An 18,736-nucleotide genomic window follows, 5' to 3' on the forward strand; every position below is an offset into this window, starting at 1 on the left:
AAAATTACATGTAAAACTCATTGAAGGAGGTCCCGTCATGGCTCATCTGTAATGAACCTGACTAGCATCCATGAGGACGCTAGTTTGATCCCTGGCCCTGCTCAGTGGGTTAAGGATCTGGTGTTGCCTGAGCTGTGGTTGTAGGTCACGGATGAGGCTTGGATCTGGCGTTGCTGTGTTGTGGGCCAACAGCTGCAGCTATGGTTCAACCCCTAGCCTGGGAAAGTCCATATGCTGTGAGTGTGGCCCTAAAAAAAAAAAAAAAAAAAATTGAAAATGCAGGTTTTTGGTTTTTTTGGTCTTTTGTCTTTTTAGGGCCACACCCTGGGCATATGGAAGTTCCCAGGTCAGGAGTCTAATCAGAACTGTTATCACTGGCCTACGCCACAGCCACAGCAACTTGGGATCTGAGCCGCATCTGCAACCTACACCACAACTCAGGGCAAGCCGGATCCTTAACCCACTGAGTGAGACCAGGGATTGAACCTGCAACCTCATGGTTCCTAGTCAGATTCGTTTCCACTGCACCACGACAGGAACTCCTGAAAATGCTGATTTGTCATTTCCTCTAAAAGAAAAATTTTCAGCAATTATTGAAGTATATTTAATCTAGCGCTCCCAAGGCTAGACTTATGGCAAAGTGAAAAAATTTTTAATAGGAGATGGGCTGTGTTTGCCTTTGTAAAGTCTATAGTGAAGGAGATAGAAATTAATACAATGATATGCACAAGTATGCACATCATTTATCAAAGAACCACACATACCACTGAGGGAAGCACTAGGAAGTTTAATAACTATGGAAAGCTCACAGGGAAAATGGCTCCCAAGAAATAAGTAAGCACACAATATCAAATCTTGTCACTTGAAATTCTTGCCAGACTACATCAGCCATCATACACAACACATCTATCTAAAGAAGCAAAATATTCATTGGCTTCTATATACCACCTCAAGTGAAAAAAATCTTTTTGTTTATCCTGAAATTGTATTTGGTCTTTACTCATCAGGACTTTACCTCATCAAGTTCTGCACATTTATTACTATTAATTCTTTCAATTGTAGAATTTTCTAAGCCACGATCTGGGCCTCAGAGATGTAGATCTGTACAGATATACAGGGGAACACTTTCTTTTTCTCTCTCTCTTTTTTTTTTTTTTTGGTCTTTTTAAGCCATTTCTTGGGCCGATCCCTCGGCATATGGAGATTCCCAGACTAGGAGTCCAATCGGAGCTGTAGCCACCAGCCTACACCAGAGCCACAGCAACGTGGGATCCGAGCCGTGTCTGCAACCTACACCACAGCTCACGGCAACGCCGGATCGTTAACCCACTGAGCAAGGGCAGGGACCGAACCCGCAACCTCATGGTTCCTAGTCGGATTTGTTAACCACTGCGCCATGACAGGAACTCCAAGGGGACATTTTCTAATACTTTAAAATTATTAACTAGGGCATGTCCCTGAGATTTAGCTTTCATCCAATTAAGGGGTATCTTTCAGTGTTGATACTTGAGCTCCTTATGTTATTGAACCAAAAGATAAGGTAAAATTCCTGGTGGCCTAGTGGTTAAGATCGCTTTGGCCAGGGTTCAATCCCTGGTCTGGGAACTAAGATGTCACATCAAGCTGCATGATGAAAAAAAAGGTGTTCATTGTGTTCATTTTTTGTTTTTGTTTCTTTGCTTTTTGGGGGGCCGCCCCGGAGGCATATGGAAGTTCCCAGGCTAGGGGTCGAATGGGAGCTGTGGCTACGGCCACAGCCAGAGCCAGAGCCAGAGCAATGTGGGATTGCATCCACATCTGCAACCTGCACCACAGCTCATGGCAAAGCCTGATCCTTACCCCACTGAGCGAGGCCAGGGATAGATCCCACATCCTCATGGATACTAGTTGGGTTTATAACCCACTGAGCCACAAGGGGAACTCCTTGTTCATTGGCTTAACACTTGTTTCCAAAATCCTTTTGTCTGGGACAGGGTCAGGTGACTAAACAGTTAAAAATAGTATTTTATTACCTTCTAAGTAGGGTTTCACCAACTTCCTGATTTTGAGCAGACTTGTGTAGCAAGATCCATTGCAGAGGCTACACTAGGTTGCTTCACCCCCTAGCCTCTGATGTAAACTGGCTACGTCGTCCATGAAGCAAGGGCTGTTGAGGGATTCAACTCCTTTATCAATTTACTCACTCAAATAGTTATTACTTAGCGCCAGGGCTGAACGACGACTTCTGTGGGCCCTCGGTACTCTGTTTTCGTGGGCTCTCTCCTCCATAAACACATTCCTAAAATTATATTTTATGACTCTGTTGGTATGGGAACGACTATAATCCAAGCTGGATTCGTCACTATATAAAAATTATGACATATTTCTTCTGATTTTAAAAGAAAATCAAATGAAAAATTTTCTTAGGTTCCTATTGCTGGCCCTTAACATGGCCTAACGGTTAAGTCTGTCTTGCTGAGCACTCACTGTTCCAGCCGTCAACCCAACAGTGCATGTCTTCATGGAGTTATGTTTTACTTAATGAGAAAACAGACAATACACAAAAAAAGTACATTTAGCTTGTGAGTCGGTTGTAAGTATTAAGGAGAAAAAGCAGATAAGGAGAATAAGGAGTGTTGAGAGGGGGTGGTAACTTATTTTATTTTTGTCTTTTTTTTTTTTTGCTTTCTTTTAGGGCCACGCTCACTGAATGTGGACGTCCCCAGCTAGGGGTTGAATCAGAGCTGTAGCCCCACAGCCACAGCAAGGCCGGATCGGAGCTGCATCTGCGACCTAAACCACAGCTCAAGGCAACGCGGGATCCTTAACCCACTGAGCGAGGCCAGGGATCCAACCTGCGTCCTCATGGATGCTAGTCAGATTCGTTACCCCTGAGCCATAATGGAAACTCCTAAGGGGTGGTAATTTAAAGAGAATGGACAGAGGAGACTTCAATGGGAGAATCTTGAACAAAGACAGGCGAAACAAACTAGCCATGTACTTGGGGGAAGCGCAGTGACAGATGAGGAATCAGCACCAAGAACAAACCCCAAACGCCCAGAGCTCCCTGAAGCGTCACTCTCGCAGTTAACCTCTTCCCCAGGCCTATAAGCAAGGCCGCAGGAGGTCACCGGAAACCAGTACCTGCCGCTGCAACCTCCATTTTGCTTCCTGGCACCGCCGAGGAGCGGTCGTCTATTTCTCGTTCCTATCCGGTGCCCTTGCGTCAGGCTAGGTGCCGCTTTTCTTCACCTCCGACTGACCTGCAGGAAGACCGAGTCGCGGGGAAGAGAAACAGCGAGAGCCAGCCCTGCCCAAGGAATTGGGACGGCCACCGATGCCCTCATTCAAGATGGCGGCGCAAGCCTCGCGTTTGGTCCCGTCAGGCGGCGCGCGTGCTGAGGCCGCGTCTGCGGCCTCGCGCTCGGGGGGGGCGGGTCCACAGAGGCTGGGGCACGCGCGCCCGGCGGCCGGGCCTGAAGTCATCCGCGCTGCCGCAGCCGCCGCCGCCCCCGTCGTCGTCACCACTCCCGGGTTATGGAGGGGAAGATGGAGCCGGTCACCGTCGCTACCGACAGCGGGGACCGGCCGGGGGCCCTGGCGGGCTCAGGCCTGTCCGCTTCCCAGCGTCGGGCCGAGCTGCGGCGGAGAAAGCTGCTCATGAACTCAGAGCAGCGCATCAATCGGATCATGGGTTTTCACAGGCCGGGGAGCAGCGCTGGTGAGAAGCCTCCGTTTCCCTAGTTACCCCCCCCCCCCCCCGCGCGCGCCGGTCCCTAGGAGTCTTGTGGATCGTTCTTCCTTTCCCTCCACCCTGCCGACCTTTTTGACCAAGCCTTGCTCTCTGACCTCCCCTCTGGTCCCGCTCCTTAGCTGGGGGTCCCAAGTTCTCACTTCTTAACCCAGGGACGTTTCTAGTCTCTCTCTTCAGTTTTCCAGTGGGGGGGCTTCGCCCTGAGGTGGTCCCCACCTCTGCCGCCGGCGGCGAAGCTCGCTCCTGAGACCCTCTGGCCAGTTACCCAGAGGGGGCCCCTTCCCCCCCTTGCCTCGCTGGAAGGGCGCACATCTTATCCCCAGACTGCTCTGGCTCTTGTGCCTTCCTTTCTTTCCGTTTCTGAAGCTTTTTCCCTTCCATTGCCTTCCCTACCGTCTCCCTTCTTTTGCCCTTTGCTGTAACTGTTGGCCCGCATGCACTTGTCTTTACTGAAGTGCCCCCTGGTCCTTCCTACGCGGATCGGGGGCTCATGGTCAGAGCTTCGTGTCTGGGTTTGGTGCCCTCAACACTTCTCGACAGGCCTTCCAAAACAGGTGAAAAACATTGCAAGGACCGTTCTTTAGAGACCCAGCAAGTGGGACGTGTCCATCTGAGTGAGGTCTTATCTCCTAGTGTGCTGAGATTGAGGTTAAGTGATGTCAGGAACTGCATTTGACGCTGAAGAGAGTTCCTCATTTCTCTCCAGGTGACGTTTACAAAGAGTCTCTTAAAAATTTTTTTCTGTGAATATTCACTAAGCACTTAATATTATGTCAGATTCTCTATGTTTCCACTGAGCGTTGCAGTTAGTATTTGGCCTTTGGTCACTGGTTGCAAGTTCTGTAGATCTTTGTGTTAACTTCTTTGTGGGCCTTTAGCTATGTAGCTCTGAACTTCTAGACAGTTCACAGGTTTGCGACTTAAAAGTACCAAGAGAGGTAATAAGAGTATTGTTTCAAATTCTAGAACAATGGTGAGAAGACGTATTTTCCCCTTTAAGGATTAATAGCAGAATATGTGTTCTTTCCTGAAGCATTTATTTTCTTTCTCAAGGTACATTGTATATGTTGTTCTATTATGTTAAAATTTGTATTTTATTTGTCATTAAAGGTTTTTTTTGTTTTGTTTGAAACCAGAATAGCATCCTCAATCTGCTTAAGTACCTATCACTGGCTCCCTGACTCCCGTAGGAGGATTATGTAAACAGCAGCTGTAGAATATGCCACACCCTGTGCTGACTGGACTCTGGATTCAGAAATGAAATATTCAAATACACAGTTTAAAAAGCTCTGATAATTTTATATTTTTAACCAAATAAGTTAGAGCAGGCAATGCAGTCATACTTTTCAGATGTGTTACCCAAGAAAATTTGCAGTGGTTTTTATAGCTTGCTCCATCCCTAAGTATCTTTCCTCAGTTTATTTAAGAGCCTTTTCTTCTACCCTCAAAGTTTGGGTTATATTCTCTGAAGGAATATTCTTTTTGATATTTTGAGTGTGTAGAGGAAGCAACTAGTTTGTTTTAAGAAGAGTCAGTATGAATTTGGATTCAGAGGCTGCTGAGTTCTAGCTCTAGTGGCATACTTTTCAATATTTTTTTTTTTTTTTTTTTTTTTTTTTTTTGTCTTTTTGTCTTTTTGTCTTTTGTTGTTGTTGTTGTTGTTGTTGCTATTTCTTGGGCCGCTCCCACGGCATATGGAGGTTCCCAGGCTAGGGGTTGAATCGGAGCTGTAGCCACCGGCCTACGCCAGAGCCACAGCAACGCGGGATCCGAGCTGCGTCTGCAACCTACACCACAGCTCACGGCAACGCCGGATCGTTAACCCGCTGAGCAAGGGCAGGGACCGAACCCGCAACCACATGGTTCCTAGTCGGATTCGTTAACCACTGCGTACTTTTCAATATTAATAAGAAAGGTGTTTATTAGTATGTAATACATAAGACTTCTAAATTTCTTTTCTCAGAAGAAGAAAGTCAAACAAAATTAAAGCAGCAGGACAGTGATAAACTGAACGCTCTCACCATTCCTTCGGTTTCAAAGCGAGTAGTGCTGGGTGATTCGGTCAGTACAGGAACAGCTGACCCACAGAGTGGTGTCACCGAGGTAAAGGGGACTCAGCTGGGAGACACATTGGACTCTTTCATGAAACCTCCTGAGTGCAGTAATGATGTAAGCCTTGAGCTCCGACAGCGGAACAGAGGGGACCTGACAGCAGACACTGCCCAGAGGGGTTCCCGGCATGGCCTGGAACAGTACCTCTCCAGATTTGAAGAAGCAATGAAGCTAAGAAAACAGCTGATTAGTGAAAAGCCCAATCAAGAAGATGGAAATACAACAGAAGAATTTGACTCTTTTCGAATATTTAGATTGGTGGGATGTGCTCTTCTTGCCTTTGGAGTCAGAGCTTTTGTTTGCAAATATTTGGTAAGAAACAGTGGAAAGTGTAAATTGGTTATAATAATGAGTGCTTTTAATGAATTTGTAGGATTCATTGCCAGTATTAACATCTGCCAGATTCATGTCACTGTTTGGAGATGCGTTATAAACTGGTATTCAGGAGTTCCCTGATGGCCTAGCAGTTAAAGATTTGGCATTGTCACTGCTGTGGCTCCGGTTTGATCCCTGGCCCTGGAACTTCTGCATGCTATGGGCGTGGCCAAAAATTTTAAAAATAAATTTAAAAAACATGGAATTCCGTCGTGGCTCAGCAGAAATGAATCTTACTAGCATCCAAAAGGATGCAGGTTCAATCCCTGGCCTCTCTCAGTGAGTTAAGGATCCAGCATTGCCGTGAGCTCTGGTATAGGTTGCAGACAAGGCTTGGATCCTGTGTTGCTGTGGCTGTGGTGTAGGCTGGAGGCTACAGCTCTGATTTGACCCCTAGCCTGGGAACCTCTATATGCTGCAGGTGCAGCCCTTTAAAAAAAAAAAAAAAAAAAAAAAAATTAATTAATTAATTAGAAAAACAAATGGCTATTCACCTTAAGCTTAGAATGAGGTGTTCTGCTTAAATAGCCTAATAATAATTGCTAAAATCTTTCAGTGTGCTAGGTACCGTTCTAAGTGTTTTAAATATATTAATTCATTTAATCACATCCTTATGAACCAAGTATCATTTGAATCTGTGCTTTATAGATGAGGGAATGAATATTCAGAGAGGTAAAATAATTTGTCCAGGGTCACACAGCTACTAAGTGACAGTTGGAATTAAACCCAGGCACTTCCATTTCAAAAGCCAAAGGGTTAAGTACCTACATATACTATATATTAATTACCACTTTTCAAATAATTTGAAATATTAAAATGTAGTTCCTATGTTCCTGAACTATGATGTAATTTTTTTGTGGTTCAGAAGGTTTTCAACATTTTATAATGTGGTATTATCATAATAGTTCATTTTAGTTGTGCCTCCAGATGCCAGGGGCTGTCCAGTGAAAATTCCGATTTACTGGTCCTTTTGTTTTACATTATGTGAAGGGAGAAAAAAAAAGCATATCTCAAAGTTTAGTGGCTTGCTCTTTGAGATATTTTAAGAATACCCACCAAGTATCAGGCACAAAAGTAAATTTTCAGATAATTAAGATTTATGATATTAAGCAAAAAAAAAAAAATTTTTTTTTTTTGCTTTGCACCCCAGGGCATATGGATGTTCTCAATCGGAGCTACGGCTGCCAGCTTTCACCACAGCCACAGCAAGGCCATATCTGAGCTGCGTCTTTGACCTATACCACAGTTCATGGCAATGCCGGATCCTTAACCCACTGAGTTAGGCCAGGGATTGAAACTTTGTCTTCATGGATACTAGTTGGGTTCATTACTGCTGAGCCACAATGGGAACTCCTAAAAATCTATTTTTATGACAGTTTCCTTTTTTTTTCCTGGTTGCATCCATGGTATGCAGAAGTTTCTGGGCCAGAGGTTGAACCTGCGGTACAGCTGTAACCAGAACCACAGCAGTGACAATGCTGGATCCTTAACCCACTGAAACATGAGGGAACTCCGTAATGTTTCAATTTTATAGTAAATGTTAATTGGCATTATTTTTGGTCTTTTTTTTTTTTAGGGCCACACCTGTGACATATGGAGGTTCCAGGCTAGGGGTTCAATCAGAGCTGTAGCTGCTGGCCTGTGCCACAGTCACAGAAACGCCAGATCCGAGCCTCATCTTCAGCCTACACCACAGCTCACGGCAATGCTGGATCCTTAACCCACTGAGCAAGGCCGGGGATTGAACCCACAACCTCATGGTTCCCAGTCCTATTCATTTCCACTGTGCCATGATGGGAACTCCTAATTAGGCACTATTTTTATATTTTGTTTTACTCTGTGAGAATCTAGATAAGCAAGCTATTTTATCTATAATAATAGTTCAGGTGTTCCCGTTGTGGCTCAGCAGTTAATAAACCACACTAGTATCCATGAGGACATGGGTTCAATCCCTAGCCTTGCTCAGTGGGTTAAGAAGCCAGCATTGCTGAGATCTGTGGCGTAGGTTGCAGACTCTTCTTGGCTCTGTGTTGCTGTGGCTGTGGTGTAGGCCAGCAGCTGCAGCTCCAATTTGACCCCTAGCCTGGGAACCTCTGTATGCCATGGGTACGGCCCTAAAAAGACCCAAAAAAGAAAAAAAAAAAAAAGAATAGCTCATTTATTTCTGCCCCGAAGTGTAAGGAATGTATAACATCTCTTTTGAGTACTGAGCCTTTTAGGTGTGGTTGTCAGATTGTCAGTTGATTACCTTTAGATGAGAGAGCTGTTATTGCACGATATATAGCAATCATCATTGGGCACTTTAAATTATTGGAAAGCTAAGTTTTTAGGAGAGAAGACAGTTTGAGGGGTGTTGAATGTGACTTGACTTGCAAGACATGCTTTATTTTAAGGAAATCAAATCTCTCTATTTTCTTCACCCTTTTGCAGAAACAAGACTGCACCATTAAGAGTTCTAGCTTTTTTGTTTGGAATTGTAAGCTGCTGTTAGTTTTATTTATTGTGATTTGAATGATTATGTTGGAAATACATTAACTTTTATCTTTTATCTTCACAGTCCATATTTGCTCCATTTCTTACTTTACAACTTGCATACATGGGACTATACAAATATTTTCCCAAGGTAAATTAAGGTTTTTTGTTTGTTTTTTTTTCCGAATTATGGTGATATATTTAGATTAACTAATGACTTGATGATCTTAAGAACTTTTAAGAAATTAGTTATATTTATGGTCTGAATCAGTGCTGTTCAAAGTGTGATTGGCTCACCAGTGCCGATCTTCAAATTTTTTGCTTCTGTTTGTAATGAGTTAAGTTCAGAAAGTGAGTAATTAGAAACTTTAATAGCAATTTGACGTTATTGTAACATTTTTCACTATATTTTGCAAAAATGTTGGTCCACCATGGTTTTGGGGAAAAGTCTCATGGCAGAGTTTAAATAGTACTTGTCTGAGAAACTATTCTATTTAATTACTTAGTAGATTTAATAATACATTTTGTTTATCACAGAGAAAGTTAATTTAAAATAGGTTCAGGAGTTTTCACTGTGGCATAACCAGATTGGCGGCATCTCTGCAGCAGTGGGATGCAGGTTCCATCTGTGGCCCGGCACAGTGGGTTCAGGATTTGGCATTGCCACACGTATGGTGTAGGTCGAAGCTGTGACTTGGATCTGATTCCTGGCCGGAGAATTCCATATGCTGCAGGTTGCCAAAAAGGAAAAAAAAAAAAGGGTTCCCATCGTGGTTCAGTGGTAATGAACCTGACTAGTATTCACGAGGATGCAGATTTGATCCCTGGCCTCGCTCAGGATCCATCATTGCTATGAGCTGTGATGTAGGTCAAAGACATGGCTAGGATCTGGCGTTGCTGTGGCTGTGGTGTAGGCCGGCAGCTGTAGTTCCAATTCGACCCCTAGCCTGGGAACTTCCATATGCAGAAGGCGTGGCCCTAAAAATACAAAAAAGGAAACAAAAAAAAAAGGAAAAAAGATTGGTTCAGTTATCTTACTATGCTTCTTCCTGGACACTTTAATGCCAGTGGCCTGATTTGCAAGAAATATGTGGCTGTACTTAAAGAACAGAATCACGGGGAGTATCAGTGTTGACCTGATCTGCTTGACTACAGTTGTACTGTACAGTTTTCTGGGACTTGGCTCTGCTGATATAGAATATAATCTTGTGTAATTGAGTTTTGTGTCAGATTTTTACTAAAAAATGGCTACTTGACTGTTTGCATCGTCATGCGTAATGCACTGAGTGACCTCGAGTGTGTGGTTTAATGGATTTGAAACTTTTTTCCCCATTTTTGGCCACGCCTAGGCATATGGATTTCCCTGGCTAGGGATCAGATCCCAGCTACAGTTGTGACCAAGGCTGCACCTGCGGCAAGGACAGATCCTCAACCCACTGTGCTGGACTGGGGATCAAAGATAATGTCTCAGCGCTCCCAAGATGTCACTGATTCCGTTGTGCCACAGCAAGAACTCCTGAAACACACACACACACACACACACACACACACACACAGAGATACACACACATGTGTGTGTGTTTTGCTTTTTAGGGTCATACCCGTGGCATATGGAGATTCCCAGGCTAGGGGTCGAATCAGAGCTATAGCTGCCAGCTTACACCTCAGCCATAGCAGTGTAGGATCCAACCTGCATCTGTGACCTGCACCACAGCTCACAGCAACTTCAGATACTTAACCCATTGAGCAAGGCCCGGGATCAAATTCGCAACTTCATGGTCCTTAGTTGGATTTGTTTCTGCTGCGCCAAGATGGGAACTCCTTGAAACATATTTTTGAAGGGTCAAATAAATCACATACACAAAGTAAAAGAGTAAAGAAAGAAATGTAATTTTACTTATTTTGCTTTTTATGGCTACACCTGCAGCATGTGGAAGTTCTCAGGCTAGGGGTTGAATCAAAGCTGCAGCTGCTGGCCTATGCCACAGCCACAGCAGCTCGGGATCAGAGCTGCGTTTGGGACCTGTGCCACAGCTCATGGCAGTGCCGGATCTTTAACCCACTGAGCAAGACCAGGGAATGAACCCGCATCCTCATGAATACTAGTCAGGTTTGTAACCCACTGAGCCACAACAGGAACTCCTGTAACTTTATGTTTTAGCTAAAACTTTCTTTATGATATAGATGTGTATTTTTTGATCCCTTCCAAAAACGTAGGGTTTTTTTTTTTTTGTCTTTTTTTAGGGTCACACCCACGACATATGGAGGTTCCCAGGCTAGGGGTCTAATCGGAGCTGTAGCTGCCAGCCTACGCCACAGCCACAGCAACATGGGATCCGAGCCATGTCTTCGACCTACACCACAGCTCACAGCAATGCTGGATCCTTAACCCACTGAGCGAGGCCAGAGAGCAAACCCACAACCTCATGGTTCCTAGTCAGATTCGTTAACCACTGAGGTACAGTTCCCCCAAAATGTAGTTTTAATTAAGCCATTTGTTTAGAAATTTACCCTTGAAACATTGATTTTAGTTTTGCCATAGCAAAATTTTGGAAACAACCTAAATGTCTGCTAATAAGTGACTAGCTAAAAATTATGGCCTAGGAGCTTCCACTGTGGTGCAACGGGATCAGTGGCTTCTCTGAAGTGCTGGGTCACAGGTTCAATCCCAGGCCAGGCACAGTGGGTTAAGGAGTCGGTGTTGCCGCAGCCACAGTAGATTGCAGCCGTGGCTTGCATCTGATCCCTGACCCGGGAACTCTGTATTGGATGGGGTGGCCAAAAAAGAAAAAATAAATATGGTCTGTCTCTCTGTTTAGAATGGTACAAGCTCTCCATGTACTGATAATGGTAAGCTCACCAAGAATATTATGATCAAAATGAAAATACAGAATAGCACCTGAAGTATACTTTTTTGTAAAAAGGGGAAAATAATATGTATTTCATCTTGCTTGTCTGTACAGAAACCGGAAGAATATTCTGTGACATTGTTAACAGTGGTTATTTGTGATAGTGTATTGGTTACTAGGTAAATGGGGTAGAAAAAGGAAGGGAGATTATAATTTTCTTTCAACAAAACATTTTGTTGTAACAGGTTTCTGTGGAAAAGTTGAAAAATATATCCAGTGAACACTCGTTTATTCTTAGCACCTAGGTTCTGTAATGAATATTTCATTATATTTATTATGTATTTATCCAATTTTATATACATTTTCAATACAAGCTTTTTTTTTTTTTTTTTTTTTAATGAGGTTGCAGTGTTTATTTCAGGTTCTCTCTTGGTTTTTTTTTTTTTTTTGTATTTTTATTTTATTTTTTCCCACACAGGCAGTATGTGGAGGTTCCTGGGGCCAGAGATCGAACCTGTGCCACACAGCATTGACCAGAGCCACAGTGGTGAGAACACAGGAGGCTCAACCTGCTAGGCCGTCAGAGAACTCCCAATATGTCTTTTTTTTAATACATATTTTTTTTCTTGATGCGTTTCAAAGTATGTAACACATGAAGACATTTTACTTCTACATATTTCAGCTTACATATCAACTACAATTCACTGTTTCTTTATGGTTCTTTTTCTTTGAGTGAAATGCTCAAGTCTTTATTATATCTTTTTTTTTTTCTTTTTTGGCTACCTCATGGCATATGGAGTTCCTAGACCAGGGATCGGTCCAAGCCATAGCTATGACCTAAGCTGCAGCTGAGGCAAAGCTGGATCCTTAATCCACTGTGCCAGGCTGGGGATCGAACCTGTGTCCTAGAGCTCCCAAGATGCTGCCGATCCTGTTACGCCATAGTGGGAACTCCTTCAATCATCATACCTTTTTTTTTTTTTTGCTTTTCCAGGGCCGCACTCGTGGCATATGGAGGTTCCCAGGCTAGGGGTCGAATTGGAGCTATAGCCACTGAACTACACCACAGGCACAGCAATGCCAGATCTGAGCCACGTCTACAACCTGGACCTACACTACAGCTCACAGCAACACTGGATCCTTCACCCACTGAGCGAGGCCAGGGATCGAATCCGCATCCTCATGGATACTAGTCAGATTGGTTTCCATTGAGCCATGACGGGAACTCTGCTTTTCCTGTTTTTGTCTTGTACTTTTGTATATATCTTAAATTTTTATTTACGAAAATTCAGACTCCCATAAAGACTTTTTTTTAACTTTTGACAGCAAGAATGATGTATTTTTGAGTTCCCTTCACGGCTCAGTGGTTAATGAACCCGACTAGCATCCATGAGGATGTTAGTTCACTCCCTGGCCTTGCTCAGTTGGTTAAGGATCTGGCATTGCCGTGAGCTGCGGTATGGGTAGCAGACACAGTTGGATCCGGCGGCGTAGCTGTTTTGAAACTTCATTAACACTTTTGAAGTCAGGCGAAAATAGCAGCCCTGATGGTTTTATTGAGCTTAAGTAGTCTTCTGAAAGCTGAAAGATTTCTTTTTTTCTCTGTGCAGAGTGAAAAGAAGATAAAGACAACAGTACTAACAGCGGCACTTCTATTATCCGGAATTCCTGCCGAAGTGATAAATCGATCAATGGATACCTATAGCAAAATGGGCGAAGTTTTCACAGATCTGTGTGTCTACTTTTTCACTTTTATTTTTTGTCATGAACTGCTTGATTATTGGGGCTCTGAAGTACCATGAAGGCTTCAGAACTCAGAAGGAGAAGCACATGAATAAACAATTTTTCTTCTATATTGCAGTGCCTCTAAAGGAGGCATATTGGTTACACCATTATGTAATTCTTTTACTTTTGGGGATTGTAAAACCACTTGATTAAGAATGGGATGGTAGGGTCCCTGATTGAAAAGAGTGGAGTTTGTATTAATACCGATGTGAAGATTAGAGTACCAGTGTCAGTAATTGATTTTTTTCTTGTTTAATTAGAATTCCTGGTGTTTGCTTTTCCCTAATTGTAATTCCTCTTTTCTGAGCTGAGCTAGTACTTTAAGGAGAGCAGATGAATGTGTTTCAGCCAGTCCTAAGGACTGCATTATTGTTCTGTCCTGAGAAATGGAGCTATCTTAAAATGAAAGAAAAATAAATAAAATGAAGGAACTGAATTGCCTGATGTTAAGTCTGCACATTTTAACTTACTAGGGCTGAGTAAGGTAGCCAGTTTTGTCTGTTCTCATTGAGTATGTATTTTTTTACTCCAGCACAAATTTTAATTTATGAAAAATTTTACTACCAAGCTTAGAAATTTTTACTTCTTGAGTTTTCAGTCTTCAGAAGTGTGTTTTTTTTTAAGCCGTAGAATAGAAAGATTAGATATAAAAATGAGATGAGAAGAATTAACATCAGAGAATCCGTATGCAACCTAATAGTGTAAATACCTTTTAACTAACCTGGGAACACTGTCATATTTGGAAGGCTTGTCTTCTTAAAAGAGTATAAAACATAAGTGTTAAATCACTTGGCATTACATTTCCCTGTGGCTTTTTGTATAATCTGTTTGATTAATCCTTGTGATATTAAAAACATAAATACTTTTTTTAAATTACAAAGTCTTTTTACTTTGAACCACAGTAATGGAAAATAAGCATAACAACTTAAGTCTCTTCCTCTGACTTAGGGTAAGGTTACAAGTACACGTTTTTCCTGGTTCCAAATCTGATATCTACAAGATTGGATGGCATTCTTGGATTTGTCACCTTCTCCCAATCTCTGGGAAGACACCTGGGGGGTCTTCATTTGCCCATTTACTTCTTCCATTTTGTCACTGGACACATGCACAGTTGTAGTAACTGTGGATCTTTATCAGATTCATTTCACAGAAGACATAAGACATCTATGTCTATCAGTGCCACTCTTTTTAAAAAATTTTATATTTCTATTGATTGATGGATTGATTGATTTTGCTTTTTAGGGTTGCACACGAAGCATATGGAGCTTCCCAGGCTAGGGGTCCATTCGGTGTGGTGTACAGCTGCCGGCCTACACCACAGCCACAGCAACGCGGGATCTGAGCTGCATCTTCGACCTACATCACAGCTCATGGCAATGTCAGATCCTTAACCCATTGAGTAAAGCCAGGGATTGAACCTGCAACCTCCTGGTTCCTAGTCAGATTCTTTTCTGCTGCACCACAATGGGAACCCCCATCAGTGCTGCTTTTTCTCTTCAGCTGATTGGTATCTCCCTGAGTATTTGCTTAAGTGTGTTGAATAATATCAAATGAAATGGAAGTTTATTAGTGTTTAGAATAATTAGGAATATTTACTTGGGAACTTCAGCAGTTTGAAATATTTGGGTTAAAACTATATAGACAAGGATGGTTGTTGAGAGGTTACATCTTCAACCAGTAGCTTTTTTTAGTCATTAGTTGCATAAATGGAGGTGTGTACATCACAGTTGGTACTAAAAACAGCAAAGGTGTTATGAGATTCAGAATGAGGTTAATTAGAATCAAAATCTGCTTTGGAACCTGGGGCTGTTTGCTAATTAAATGATGTACTGGAGACATAGTGGACTATAATTAGCTTCTTTCACCCCTGCTAACAGATAAAAGTAGCTTCTTCCAGGACATAGAATGCTGTGAACTTACCATAAATATATTGTGGGCATAAAAAGCCAGTCAGAATTGTCATGTGACTATGTTGTTTAAAGGGGAGTTAAAAATGAAGTATCTTTATTATTATTATCTTTTAATTAATTTTTTTTTTTTTTTTTTTTTTTTTTTTTTCTTTTTAGGGCCACACTCTGGGCATATGAAGGTTCCCAGGCTAAGGGTCCAATCGAGCTACAGCTGCCAGCCTAGACCACAGCCGCAGCAACATGGAATCCGAGCTGCATCTGCGATCACCACAGCTCAGATTAGTAGCTGGAAGAGATTCTTAAAAATCACTTAAATTTCTTGGTTTTAAGTGACAACACTGATGGGGTAAAGACATTTAATCCCAGATCTCATCCAGTTCCTTGGCTTTGAATACCTCAAACACCATGTACAGATGGTTCGACTTTAAACATTTTCAGCTTTATGATGGTGTGAAAGTATTAGACATTTATTAGCAACTGTGCTTTGAATTTTGCCCTTTTTTTTTTTTTTTTTTTTTTTTTTTTTTTTTTTTTAGGGCCACACCTGTGGTATATGGAAGTTCCCAGGCTAGGGGTTGAATCGGAGCTCATGGCAACACCAGATCCTTAACCCACTGAGCGGGGCCAGGGATCAAACCCGCATCCTCATGGTTCCTATTTGGGTTTGTTAACCACTGATCCACGATGGGAACTCCTGTACTTCGAATTTTGAATGTTGATCTTTTACCGGCCTAGTAACCTGTGGTATTACCCCCTGGTGATTCTAGGCAGTGGCTGAGAGCTGCAGACCCCAGTCAGTCACTCTATCATGATCCACTTAAAGCAATTCTCTACCTATAAACCATTCTGCTTTTCACTTTCAGTATGGTGTTCAATAAATTACACGAGGTATTCAACCCTTTTTATCAAATAGACTGTGTTAGATGATTTTGCTCAACTGTAGGCTAATGTGTAAGTTCTGAGCACTTTTTGCTTTTTTAGGGCCGTCCCAGTGGCATATGGAAGTTTCCATACTAGGGGTTGAATCGCAGCAGTTGCTGGCCTACGCCCACAACCACAGCAACACCAGATATGAGCTGTGTCTGCAACAACCTACACGCCAGCTCATGGCAACAGTGGATCCTTTAACCCATTGAGGGAGGAACCTGCATCCTCATGGATACTAGTTGGGTTCTTAACCTGCTGGGCCACAACTGGGACTCCAGTACTTATGTCTTTTATCTCTCCAACCTCTATTTCTCCTTTGAACCTCAGACTCATATTTATATTCCCATACTCAGCCATTATGTCCTAGAAAAGTAGCAGGCAGATACACTGATTTTCCTCTCCTTTCCCCACCAAATCTTCTGTGCCCAGGCCATTTTCATCTCCACAAAATTCACCATGATCCAAAATAGCTCTATTTAAAACCTGGGAGTCATTTTTATTCCTCCTGTACCCTTGCAGTTCACAGCATTTTATCAATATTTGGAGAGCTCTCTGGGGAAACCATCCCAAATCTGACCACTTCTCAGTGTCTCCACCGTTTAAGTCACTAGTGGTTTTCTTTTTCTTTTAGACCGAAACCCACACTCCTTACCTTCAGCCCCCACACAGGTGATTTACAGGGGCTCTGCTACCTAACCTTCATTGGTGTCTGCTCTGTCACATACAGGCTCAGGCCTTCTTTCCCCTTGGCATGGACTTCACTGCTGCCACAGGTGGGCAGGAAATCGCAGAGGAACAGCAGAAGCCCATCTTGGAGTCCTAACTTGGTTTCTTTTCTTTTCTTTTCTTTTTTGTATTTTTAGGGCTGCATCCTTGGCATGTGGAGGTTCCCAGGCTAGGGGTCTAATTGGACCTGTAGCTGCCAGCCTACACTACAGCCACAGCAACACAGCATCTGAGCCAAATCTGCAACCTACACCACAGCTCCCGGCCACGCTGGATCCTCAACCCACTGAGTGAGGCCAGGGATCAAACCTGCAACTTCATGGTTCCTAGTCAGATTCGTTCCTGCTGCACCACGAAGGGAACTCCTGGTTTCATTCTTTCAAAAATCAAATTTACTGAGGTAAAATTTATATACAGTAAAACACCAATTTGAAGTGTGCAGTTTAATAAATTTTGGCATGCATCCATGCAATGACTGCCACAGGAAAAATATGGAGATTTTCTTATCACCCTTAGATATAAGAACATGAACTACCACAGAAGCATGTAAAGTAAATGAGAACCTCTCTCCAACACTTTTACAGCCTTTTGCTAAAACAACAACATTTTACTGCGCCTTCCACAAGGTGAGTCGGTCTCTACCTTGGGACTGTACTTCAGAATCACCTGGAAAGATGGAAAATTCCCAATATGCAGGAAGCACTCCAGACCAATCAAATCAGAATATTAGAGTGGAACACACGAATCCATATATACATACATACATTATATATATATATATATATATATTTTTTTTTAAAGTTCCCAAGTGAAGGCAATGTTGAGAACCATTATAATCTAATGTACCTGTTTTCTGCTTTTCATCCCCTTCACCAAGTTAACTCCAGGTTAACTCTAGTCTTCAAATCTCACCTCTAAATGGTCACTTCTTCAGGGAACTCTTTTTGCGAACTCCGTTCCTATCGCAGTATCTTTTTCCTGTTGTATTATACCGGCTTGTGTTTTCCTTAATGCCCGTATCTGCCACTAGATTGAAAGCTCACCAGGATCTAGAACATGCTCGACAGGTAACAATAGATATAAATGAATGAATGTATAAATAATTAACAGTGAATGAAGATGGAGATGTTGTAGCATCACTTAGCTTATGTTAAGGGTGATGTCCCTACAGGGCCTGGGACAGCTCGCAGTGCTTATGGCGCTTCGGTGGCCCTTGCTTAAAAGACCTTGTCGAGGGCTTGCAAGGCTGAGGCACCGCCCCCCACCGCACCCACACGCCAGGTCTTTCGCGGCTGTGCAGGGAAAACGCAGACGAGCCAACCTTTTTCGGCGCGGCCAGCGCTGTGCGGCCTCCAGCCCAGCGGGGGCGCTGTGGAGCCAGAGCGGCTTCCGGGCTCCCGTTTCCTTCCTCTTGCCGCTGGCGCCAACACATCCTGTTTTCGTTGGCCGCGCTCCGGGGGCCGCTGCCACTGTGGCTGCTGCCGCCTGTTAGTGCTGCTCCTCGCCTGGCGAGTCGAGGGCAGCGCGGCCTCCTACGTTGTGCGGTACTTGTGCGCGTGGTCCCGAAGGGCGCCGCTTTCCCGCGGCCGGCGGCATGGGCCGGGAGTCTCGGTGAGGCGGCGCGGCGGGCGGGCGAGCGTCTTCCTTGGCGTGGGGGAAGAGGCGGGAGTTGCGGTGGCCTCGGGGCCCGGCCTATCCCGGTGCGGCCTCACGTGTGGCCAGCGGCTGGCCGGGGCCACCGGAGGAGCTGGGGGACCTCTGCCGACGTTGTCTCTGTAATTGGGCCGCCAGCGGGCCCGAGGTTCCCTTGCAGTGCTTTCGACCGGTTCGAGTCGCTGGAGCGGGAA

General features: G+C 43.6%; 2 protein-coding genes and 1 long non-coding RNA gene across 15 annotated transcripts in view; 2 read left to right on the forward strand and 1 right to left on the reverse strand.

Annotated features, from left to right (window-relative positions):
• The window catches only part of LOC102164588 (uncharacterized), a 30,581-nt gene extending 27,248 nt beyond the window's left edge, over positions 1 to 3,333 (reverse strand). The window contains exon 1 of the long non-coding RNA XR_298148.4: positions 3,124 to 3,333. This is a non-coding gene — a long non-coding RNA (uncharacterized LOC102164588). The remainder of the gene's footprint in view (positions 1 to 3,123) is intronic.
• An 88-nt stretch (positions 3,334 to 3,421) lies between these two features.
• Positions 3,422 to 13,762, forward strand: CAMLG (calcium modulating ligand). Its single transcript, NM_001244893.1, is given in 4 exon segments — positions 3,422 to 3,700; positions 5,697 to 6,157; positions 8,778 to 8,843; positions 13,152 to 13,762. Coding segments are annotated over 4 exon segments (903 nt in total). The 5' UTR covers positions 3,422 to 3,516; the 3' UTR covers positions 13,344 to 13,762.
• A 4,552-nt stretch (positions 13,763 to 18,314) lies between these two features.
• Positions 18,315 to 18,736, forward strand: part of DDX46 (DEAD-box helicase 46) — a 55,608-nt gene continuing 55,186 nt past the window's right edge. For 12 of the 13 annotated variants that reach the window (XR_014836425.1, XR_014836426.1, XR_014836429.1 and 9 more), the window contains exon 1: positions 18,315 to 18,500. Coding sequence is in view for 4 of the 13 variants with exons in the window: in XM_005655007.4 (XP_005655064.1) it covers positions 18,484 to 18,500 (17 nt within the window). In the remaining 9 variants the exon portion in view is untranslated. 13 annotated transcript variants of the gene reach the window in all.

The sequence above is a fragment of the Sus scrofa genome, chromosome 2, assembly GCF_054392235.1.
Source record: "Sus scrofa isolate SSC_HxYL_T2T_F1_AM1 chromosome 2, Sscrofa_HxYL_maternal_Yorkshire_Landrace_v2.0, whole genome shotgun sequence".
NCBI classification, from domain to species: Eukaryota; Metazoa; Chordata; class Mammalia; order Artiodactyla; family Suidae; genus Sus; species Sus scrofa.